The sequence below is a fragment of the Bubalus bubalis genome, chromosome 10 (genome assembly GCF_019923935.1).
Source record: "Bubalus bubalis isolate 160015118507 breed Murrah chromosome 10, NDDB_SH_1, whole genome shotgun sequence".
NCBI classification, from domain to species: Eukaryota; Metazoa; Chordata; class Mammalia; order Artiodactyla; family Bovidae; genus Bubalus; species Bubalus bubalis.
The window spans coordinates 78,786,037-78,796,830 of record NC_059166.1 but is presented as its reverse complement, the minus strand read 5'-3'; the positions used below and the strand labels follow the sequence as shown (position 1 = coordinate 78,796,830).

General features: G+C 40.2%; 1 protein-coding gene across 6 annotated transcripts in view; it reads right to left on the bottom strand.

Annotated features, from left to right (window-relative positions):
* Positions 1 to 276: 276 nt before the first annotated feature.
* The window catches only part of NCOA7 (nuclear receptor coactivator 7), a 159,023-nt gene continuing 148,505 nt past the window's right edge, over positions 277 to 10,794 (bottom strand). For all 6 annotated transcript variants that reach the window (XM_006042573.4, XM_006042574.4, XM_006042572.4 and 3 more), the window contains 5 exons: positions 10,373 to 10,498; positions 8,723 to 8,875; positions 3,258 to 3,353; positions 2,766 to 2,839; positions 277 to 2,409 (listed from right to left, as the gene is read on the bottom strand). In XM_006042573.4, coding sequence (XP_006042635.4) covers positions 2,274 to 2,409; positions 2,766 to 2,839; positions 3,258 to 3,353; positions 8,723 to 8,875; positions 10,373 to 10,498 — 585 coding nt within the window. In that variant the 3' untranslated portion in view covers positions 277 to 2,273. The remainder of the gene's footprint in view (positions 2,410 to 2,765; positions 2,840 to 3,257; positions 3,354 to 8,722; positions 8,876 to 10,372; positions 10,499 to 10,794) is intronic.

The window sequence follows — 10,794 nt, the reverse complement described above, 5'->3', positions numbered from 1 at the left end:
GAAAGTCACTATTCAAAGAACAACTAGGATTAAGAACAGAGAAACTAGCAACAGAGCCAGGAGTTGTCTCTAGTAAGTGTATCAGGAGCAGTTTTCATGAACTGAATAGGAGTGTGGGTACGGGGAACAAAGAGGGAATTTCCAAGGTAGCAATAAAAACATGAGCACTCAACCTTACTTATTTAGTCTTGGTTATTTCACCATCCTCTCATGCAAGTGAGCGCTTTAGCATGCAATAAATACTTGCTGAATGAATCCTCAGGAAAGAAAATCACATTGAATGCATGAATTCCTTTATTGAAAATATTGGGCTAGCACTGCATTACATACACTCAGTATTCATAAATGAAGGGCCACGCATGTCTGATTGGACAATACTGTTTTAAATAGAGAACACAGCATCTGAATATACTCTCACAAGTATAATATTATGGACTAAACTAGGTAAGAGTGAACTATATGCAAAATGACCATTTTGTTAATAGCATATGGTTGCAAATGGCATAAATGGTAAACGTGATCATACTGAGACATTCCTGGAATCTCACACAGGCACATTATATAACAAGCAGATTAATAAGGTTCAACTGCCGATAAGTTGTTAATGACGAGTTCGCAATAGAACTTGGGTGAAAGTACACCCAGGCTACAGATTTAAGATTTTATAGCATTCAAAGAAACTTGTATGGGATGTGAGTGGAGTAAAATAATTGTTGATCTGACAGGAGGCCACATAGCAATTTGTTTGTTCTCTTTTATAAATAGTCTAAAGTAAGAGAATAAGCTAGAGGAAGTATTCCGCCAGCTTAAAGCCAACATTCTAAGCACTGTTTACATGTTTAAAATGCAGGTCTATAAACTACTACTTTCTATTAATTTTTCCTTTCAAAGATCACTGGAAATGTAATTGATGACAGACAACTTTCTCAGCTTTGGCTATTACTTGACATTTTTTTCCATTAGCAGTCTTTGGCTTTTGTAAAAGTTTGACAATCAATAATATTTGTTAAAATTTTAACAAGGTTTTATTATTAACTTTCATAAAAGAGTGTTTAATGATATGAAAGTGAGTTAATATTTAAAAACTGCTTTTTACTTTTTATTCCAATTGTGGTATAAATGCATTTCTTTGCATTTAATTTTTTTCAAATAAAAGAGTGTAGAAACCAAGACAATTGGGATAATGGACACTTTTCAGTTGATATAAAATATACAGAAATTAAAATATTCAGTCTCATTTAAAACATAGGCATGTTAATGTAAAAACCTGGGGAAAATTATGCAAAAAATCCAATAAAAATACAATTTCTGTTACTAACACAGGAGATTTTATAAGAAGCAAAACATTTCTTTTCAACAGCAGGGTTCTAAATCCAGGATCATAAAAGTATACATTACTGTAAATATCAATTTATGACTGCGAGAAATGGCTTATTCTTCTTTACACAATTATGTTCAGAGTAAATAACTAAAAATGTACCTTTTCAATGACAAAATGGAAAGATGGCCTACAACAGTCAAATCAATAAACATTGATAATGAGTTTTTAAAAATTCAGAATTGTGTGTGTGTATATATATATGTGTGTATATATATGGACATTAAGTAGCACATACATATACAGATCACCCTAAACAATCAGGGCAAAAAAAATTTAATATAAAACTATATAAATCAAATGGATTTGTTGCCAAAACAGCACAAAACGTATACATTTCTTTACTTCAAGATTTGACGCATTAAAAGAAAAAAATTGCCAACACATTTCAAATAATATACTAGAAATAATAAATAAAACAGTTTAAAAAAATCATATATTCCCTTTAAGTGCTGTGCACTTTCAATTTTTCTAAATGAGACTAAACTTTTCAATGGCAAACAATAGTATGCTGTACATTTTGGTAATGAAAATTATGTTGATAAATATACAAGGAATGTATATACTTCTACAGTATTTTCTTTTTCACAGTTACCAAAAATAAAAATTGCATTCAACTCACATCTATAAATATTCTGACTCCTCACTCTATGGGTTTGAAGAGAGTATCAAGTCTTTCAACAATCTGAACTTCAAATTCTTTCTTCATCGTCTGCCTTCCACATGTACCTTTCAGAATCTCTCTGCAATGTAATTGCGCTCTGAGATGATGGCAGAAAGAAAGCACTATGATGGGATGAGGCAGTCTGAGCTGGGGCTTCGTCTTCCAGCTAGCTTTAGCAGGGCTGACCGAACCCAGTCTTTTTAAATGTTCTATTTTAAGGCAGTCTAAATTTCACTCGAATGTCCATACCTCGAGGTCTTGAACTATGAAGTCTTCCTTTTTGGAAAGAATATCATTATTAAAAGTGCTGCAGGAGTTGCTTCGTCCATGGTATAAGTCGGCATCTAACCATAAGCCAAATCGTCCCCTAAAAAGGTTAAAAAAGCAAAATGGTGAAAACATCTCAATTTTATGTACACGCTTTCTGTCCTCCCTTGTCCCAACTTCTTTCTTTTATGCTCTAGTCAAAGCCCTAAACTGCTTATAAAACATTTCCTTTATTTCATTTAAATGACCTGTCTTTCAGGTGGTCCCTCATTTGGACACATAAATAAGTCATTTTATCTACAATTCTTAGTGTCATGTGTTAGACCACGCTGTCCTAAATAATCGACTAACTACACATGGACTAACTACAATCAGCTGACACCAAAGTTTCAGTTACCTGGATTAAAACAGACCCACTCTGGTTAAGTAGTAAATTAATAACAACAAAAACCTTACCCTCCACCACCAAGTTCCAAAGAACTTATGTCTCCATTGATAAAGTATGAGTTTTCTCCACTCCACTTAAAGACCTTAGGTAGAAACACAAGACAAAGAGAGATCAGACATTTCAATCTGGAGAATTAGCAAAGAGGGAAGGGACCACCCACAGGCTGAGGAAGCTCCTGACTTCTAGGGAGACCTTTCCCACACCAGGATGAGCTCTCCAAAGGGGTTACGAGGCAGGAAAGATCTCTGGCACACATGTTGGTTCTGACCTGCAATTCCACCCTGGATCTCAGAAGTTCATGCAAAAGTTCCCAAGGCCCAGGAAGGGAACCAAGTGGGTTTCTATGCTGTGGTCATGAAGTGCTGAGCAGGCTAGAATGAGGCCAAGTGAGGTTATGGGATGGGACGTCTACGGCTCCAACCACAGCCCCCGACATCTAGCCCCAGCCACCCTCCTGACACCACGACACTAGGCCGTCAGTATTCCTTCCATCTAGGTACCTTGAAATGGGGGCTAAATGTGTAGAGAAAAGTTTCGCCTGTGCCATAATAGTGATCACTGAACTTGAAAGGATGAGTTGCGTATGCTCCAAAGATCTGTCAAAAGAAAACAGAAATGTTAGCAGCTTTCGAACACAAACCTCTCAAAGAAAGCCCTTCTGAAATATTTTAGCATAATCCTATTCTGAGGTCTCATTATATCTCTTTCAGCAAGATTATTATGAAGAGCATTACTAAGTCAGAGTTTCTAAGTAAAAAATACCACCAACCAACAAATAAAATGTCCCTGGTTCTTATTAGTACCCAAGGGGCTCAGAGAACTTATCGGTCAAAGGTCAGCAATTGCTTCAATTTAAAAAGACTTCCAAAGTCCACTGTAGAGAAAAAAGTCTTCTAGTGAATACAGGTAACAGACTGGAACATTAAACAACTACAACATACATCTTGCTCACAGAAATGAGTGGTTGAGAGAGTGAGGGCCTGTCTCTGACGTGTTTTATAAGTAGAATCATGGTCAGATATTTCCCCAGAGAAAATAAATTTTCCTCTCCCTTAATTCATAAAAATGAGTTTTCAATATGCTTAATACAACTGCATCCTTGATGTGACTGATCCAATACTCAGTTCAAAATGATTTTTAAGAAAAAAGTAACAATTCCATAATACTATGGGCTTTCAAGGTGGTTTAGATGTATCCGAATCAATGATTTTGTCTATTTTTTCTTGTTGGGGTTGGAAGGAGCAGTGTTTTCAGAATGACCATCCCATTGCTTCAGCCTCTTATCCTCCTCTGGTCCCAACCAGTACTTGGAGGGGTGAAGACTAGTAAAAATGAGCATACATATTCTGGAAATGTCCCTAGGTGATTCTGATATATCTTCTCCAAATTCCACTTGAGAAACAAAGCTTCAAATGGAGTCTATCTGGAAAATATCTTATAATTTTTCAAAATAATTTAAATCTGATTATTATCATCATGGAATCTCTGCTTCAGTTCCTAGCTCCTTGAAATACTAAAAATTAGGCAGAGTAGAAGCCTCAAAACTCTTTCTAACCCCTGTTCCTCATACCAAAATCTCTCCCTAGAGCTGCTAAGAACAAAGAAAAATCAGTAACAAATTTTCTTAGTAATCATAGAAATTTGTTTAAGCACTGGAGATAGGATGATACTAAGAAATGACTGTTAATTTTTTGGATATACAGCATTATGGTTATGTAAGAAAACATTCATTTTATTTTTTATATTAATTTATTTAGAAATAAGTTATATAATATGTACATAATTGTATTGTTGGGTCTACAGCATCTAAAAATTTAATATATTTGATAATAATAGAACAAAGGAATCCAGGGAGAGGAAGGAAGATAGCCAGAAGTGGTAAAAGGAAGGTTAATATGACAAAACCTATAAACGCATAGTTGCTCTCCTTCTTCTCTCAGCTTTCTTAGTAGATAAAAATTACACAACTATATAAATAACAGTTTATTGTTGACTTTGTAATATATATCAATGTTATACCATAAAATTACTATAGAAAGTGGAAAGATGTAATAGAACAATATAGGAGTAACATTTCTATACCTCACTGGAATAAGTTAGTATAAATCAGACTCTGTTACCTGATGATTGCTCCATTATTTTCCATAGTGCCTTGTGGTATAAATTACTCCATGGTAATTCTCACTCAATTATATTTAGGCCCCTTTGCCACAGTAGTTTCCTTGGTCACTCTATGTAATTTATCCTGACTCCAGGAAGGCTCTCCTCAGCTGTCTCTCGCCCTGGTTCTCTCTGGAAGGTCTATAGCTTAGTCTGCTTCCTTCATGGAGCTGCTACTGCTGCTGCTAAGTCGCTTCAGTCGTGTCCAACTCTGTGCGACCCCATAGACGGCAGCCCACCAGGCTCCCCCATTCCCGGGATTCTCCAGGCAAGAACACTGGAGTGGGCTGCCATTTCCTTCTCCAATGCATGAAAGTGAAAAGTCAAAGTGAAGTTGCTCAGTCATGTCCGACTCTGCGCAACCTCATGGACTGCAGCTTACCAGGCTCCTCCTTCCATGGGATTTTCCAGGCAAGAGCACTGGAGTGGGGTGCCATTGCCTTCTCCTAGCCTCCTCTTAATTGTTTACCACCAAATTTTTATTGTTTTCTAGACTTCCCTTTAGCTTAAACTTCCCCCACGTTTTTCTGAATAATGTCAGGTCTTTTGGGGAACGCTTCTGAACTGTATGTTTTTTTTTTTCTTTTTTAACTTTACAATATTGTATTGGTTTTGCCATATATCAACATGAATCCACCACAGGTATACTTGTGTTCTCCCTCCTGAACTCTCCTCCCTCCTCCCTCCCGGTACCATCCCTCTGGGTCGTCCCAGTGCATCAGCCCCAAGCATCCAGTACCGTGCATCGAACCTGGACTGGCGACTCGTTTCATATATGATATTATACATGTTTCAATGCCATTCTCCCAAATCATCCCACCCTCTCCCTCTCCCACAGAGTCCAAAAGACTGTTCTATACATTAGTGTCTCTTTTGCTGTCTCCTATACAGAGTTACATGAACTGTATGTTTTATGGTCTGCCCATTCACCTGGAGCTGGGATCTAGGGACTCGGCTTTGGAGCTGGGAGGTGGATAGTGGTTCGCTTTTCTCAAAGGCACAATCCTGTTTTATGAGCAGAGTGCTGGGCAGGGGCAGTAGTGACTGGTCTTGGCTCCCCTCTCTTAACGTGTAACTTCTGCTCTGTGCTGAAGCAAGGGCAGTAGAGACCCTTGTATTCTCAGCCTGCTGCGCGGAAGGTAGACCAACCGTCCTCTGAGAAGGGGCCGGTAAGGGGAAGAGCGCCCCCTACCTCCAGGCCGCCCTTGACTGCAATTCAGCCTCTGAAGCTGAATGGTGGGTTCAGTTCAGTTCAGTCGCTCAGTCGTGTCCGACTCTTTGCGACCCCATGAATTGCAGCACGCCAGGCCTCCCTGTCCATCACCAACTCCCGGAGTTCACCAAGACTCATGTCCATCGAGTCAGTGATGCCATCCAGCCATCTCATCCTCTGTCGTCCCCTTCTCCTCCTGCCCCCAATCCCTCCCAGCATCAGAGTCTTTTCCAATGAGTCAACTCTTCACATGACGTGGCCAAAGTACTGGAGTTTCAGCTTTAGCATCATTCCTTCCAAAGAACACCCAGGGCTGATCTCCTTCAGAACGGACTAGTTGGATCTCCTTGCAGTCCAAGGGACTCTCAAAAGTCTTCTCCAACACCACAGTTCAAAAGCATCAATTCTTCGGCGCTCAGCCTTCTTCACAGTCCAACTCTCACATCCATACATGACCACAGGAAAAACCATAGCCTTGACTAGACGAACCTTTGTTGGCAAAGTAATGTCTCTGCTTTTGAATATGCTATCTAGGTTGGTCATAACTTTCCTTCCAAGGGGTAAGCGTCTTTTAATTTCATGGCTGGTGGGTAGAGGATAAGAAATTCTGAGGACCTGCCTGGGAGCTTGGGTTGATGGATCTTCATCTTCTTGTCCAAGCATGCCCAGAACGAAGCCTGTGTCTGAACAGGGACTGGGGTCGGGGGGAAGGGGGGCCGGGGGGCCGGGAACAAGTGCCACAGAATCTCACTGTTATTGCCGAGATTTACCAGATATTTTTTAACTGAATTTTCACTTGCCGTATGCCCTTAGGACAATAACCAGAGACTAAGTGATTATTGTTTTTATAATTCCCATCAGTAATGGCTGTTTCACTGGGGATTGGTTCTGTAGAACTCCTCATGCCTGCCAGTCTGCATATATAATGCTTTTATATTAGAATTGTATATGGTTCATTTCCAGATAAATGTACAGATGTTGTGCTATCATGTTCCCAAACACAGTGGAGCTGCATCCTTGCCTTGGGGGTGGATGGGATGGGGAAAGCAGAGTTAGTGTCCAGCTGCCTTCAAATAACACAAATACCTTCAGTAAGATAACACCTCAGAGACAAATAGTGTAATCTTCAGGAATAGGCAGGCCTCCTTTACATACCTTCTGATGGGAAGCTGAGTAAAACCATGCATCATCAAAACCTGCTCTGTGAGGCCAACAGATTTCCCAACAAGTTTGCTATCTATTAGTAACTTAACAGGAGAACTAATCTATACGTACAGTGCAGGTTTGTGTATGGTCTAACACCATCTAGCCCTATCTCATCTAAAACGTAGCACCTAACTTTGAAAACATTTCACTAAATCTCCAAGTAAATTCCATTTTAAATCTTTGTTGTTATTCAATTTTTTTTACCTTGCCTCTCTCTACTATTCAGCTTGGACTATGATTAAATAAAATGTTCTCAATCTGTAAATAACAGTAGAACAGTGATAATAGCTAAACCATTCCCCACAACTCTTAATCTATAATTATACTGTAACCTACTCACAGGAAAGATCACAGTCGAGACAGACAGTGCCTTTAGCACCACCATCACTCATTTTTCCCAAGACAGATTATGGCAGCAAAAATCTATTTCCCCTAAACTGATCCTAATTATATGGCTTCTCAGCAAGCTCCTCAATGTTTAATAGTGCCCCACACCTAACAGACACTCATGCATTTTCTGAATGGATGCATAAATAAATGGTTGACAAGTAAACTCAGCTTCCAAATGCCAGAAATAGAGAATAATGATATCTACATCTTAAAAGAGCAAAGAAATTTCTTCTTGCTATAATACAGACCAAATTGAAATGGTCTTGAAAGATGAAAAAGCAGACTTGAAAGATTTCTTCCTTTCGTAATGCAGAAGTCGGCCTGGTTGGGACAGATTCCACCCAAACTCCCAGCTGACTGAGCCAAGTGTAGGGTAGATGGGAGTAATATCTATTAATAGATTTCATCAGGGCCTCCAAGACCAAGAGGGATGAAACAGAGATGAAAGTGAAAGAGATGAAAGTGTAATAAGAAATGGCCCAGAGCATTTTCTCCTGTTTCGTAACAACTGGGCCCGTAAGGTACAACACATCATGTGCCTAAGCAGCTCTCCATCTCAGGAACTACGCATACAAGGTTGGTGGGCACGACCTCAGCCACCTGAAAAGAGTTCTGGGATAGCACTGAAACTTCTTTCCACAGCTATCTCCAAATCTCGACTTGAATTCTTCCACCTTCTCCAGTTTCAGCTTGCAGGATATCCCTGTAGCTTCCTACTCTATGATGAGAACAGGGAAAAATGATGTGACTGTACTTGGAGACATGCTCCATTTTCTTTTTTAGAGATGCACTCTGAAGTAAGTAGGGGTAAAACAACATAGTAATTGGGGATTTACTTCAATTCTTCAGGAAAGAAAAGAACCAAGTGTCTGTGGCAAAATCCTGCTAACTGCACGGTCTGGCTGATCGAGTTCATTGTATCCGTCTCTCTCCTGTCACGTAGGTTTGAGAAACTTCATTGAAAAAATGTTTCTCTATAAGAGGAACAAGTCTCACCTGATTATCCATATCTTTGATGACCAATAGTACAGGACTGTCTAGTGCTGCTGACTTCCGGTAGAGAGTTTTCAAGCTGGTCCCATGCTCTAGCGTGCTGTACGCGAGTCTCCATGGATAGCCCTGCACCCTTGCTGGAAGGCGTCGGGCCAGCTGTGAATCCAAGGATGGAGATGTAAATATTACAGGCTGCCTGAAAATCATCACGCATGAACTTGTAGCACCAAACAGATGCCTGTGGCTCAAACTCAAAAATCACATGACTTTCCACATTGTTCCCCTTTACTCGAGCAAATACTTGCCACTATAAACCGAGAAGGCAAAACTATCATTGCCTGACATTGTTTACCTTGGCAGGGATGCCCCCCAGACCATGTATTCCCTCTCAGGGATAATGCTGAAGGGTTACTGTGCCACTGTACATTTGAAGACAGAGCACCAAGCTTGATTAAGAGGTATGAATTAGACTCGTGCTGTCTTCTGTACACTTCAACCTTTCTTTCACTGAGTATTTTACCAGCTGATCTTTCTAAACTTGCCAAGGCTCAGCGCTGTTACTGACAACTGAAGAGTCTCACCAAACTGAGCACAAGAAAGCATGGGTATTTTATGCCAGTAATCAGTTTGTCCTCCTTGCACTTGTATTTTTCACTAACTTTAATATTTAACTTGATTTTGGCTGTCATGGGGCTTCCCAGGTGGTGCTAGTGGTAAAGAACCCACTTGGCAATGCAGAAGACGTAAGAGATGCAGGTTTGATCCCTGGGTTGGGAAGATCCCCCAGAGGAGGGCATGGCAACCCACTGCAGTATTCTCGCCTAGAGAGTCCCATGGACAGAGAAGCCTGGAGGGTGACAGTCCACAGGGTCGCACACGACTGAAGTGACTTAGCACAGTAGCTGTCATAAATATCAATAATGCATGTCTTTTAAAAAATACAAACAATGGAGGCTATGTAAAATGTTGAAGTCCTCAGAATGCTTGGCATAGTTCTAGAATCAGCATGAACTCTGTCTCTATAACTGCTTGGTCAAGTCACTTAGCTTTATGGGCCATCACAGATGCTTTTATAAATTGAGGGACTTGAACTTGGTGATTCTTTAAGGTCTCTGAATTTCTAAGAAGATTGATGCGGGAAGCACAAGAGGACCCTTCCTAAAGTTCAACCTCAAGCACATAGTATTTCATGAAAATGGAATAAAGAGATGCTCAGGAAATAGAAACTAAACAAAACAAAATGAAACTAAGAGAAAGGGAAGTTTTTCCTAGTAGTAATAGATGGTTTTCATAAAGCAAGTTCAGTGTACTTGCTATGTGACGTTTACTGAGCCTGATCAATTAAAACCATCGGAACTCTGAGATAAATGATCCTTTTAAAATATGTTAGGACTATAATAGGACACTTTAAACATTATTCTGAAGACAAGAAATGGTTTTTAGCTCAGGTCTCGGGAAATGGATGTAAGGTGTCTGGCCAAGTCCTCCTTCTCCCAAGAGGGTGGCAGGGACACTGTCTTTCTGAAACAGGGGGCCTTGGTCAGGCTGCTGGGGTTTTCCTTTAAAACTGGACTCACTCTCCACCCCAACTGAGAAGAGCAAATGGTTTCAAGGTCTGGAAGGCCCCTACCATCGTCCCCAGGGAGAACCCACCTGCTCGATGTGCATGTTCTCCAGAAGCGAGCTGTGGGGCTGCAGGGTCGGCAGGGCGGCCTCGTCCTCATCTTCGTAGTAGCTGCACGTGCTCTTCCTGCGTTTTGCCTCCTCGACCGTGATGATCTGAAACAGAGAAGCCAGGTAAACCAAGAAAAATGATATTCTGGCTTTTCCTTCACCTGCTATTAACAAAAAGGACCTCAGGTACACGATAGCCTGTAACCAGTAGGTTTAGCAGCAGGACATAAATTGAGCCAAGACTCTTGGGGGGAACGGCTAATAATAATCTCGATTTCAGAGAAAATGCAGAATTTAACGCAGTGTGGCTGCAACACTTAATATGAACAAATTAAGTCACAAGTTTTCCAGTTTTGTTACTCTAGGCCATCAGGTAAGAATTATGTATAATTTCACAAATG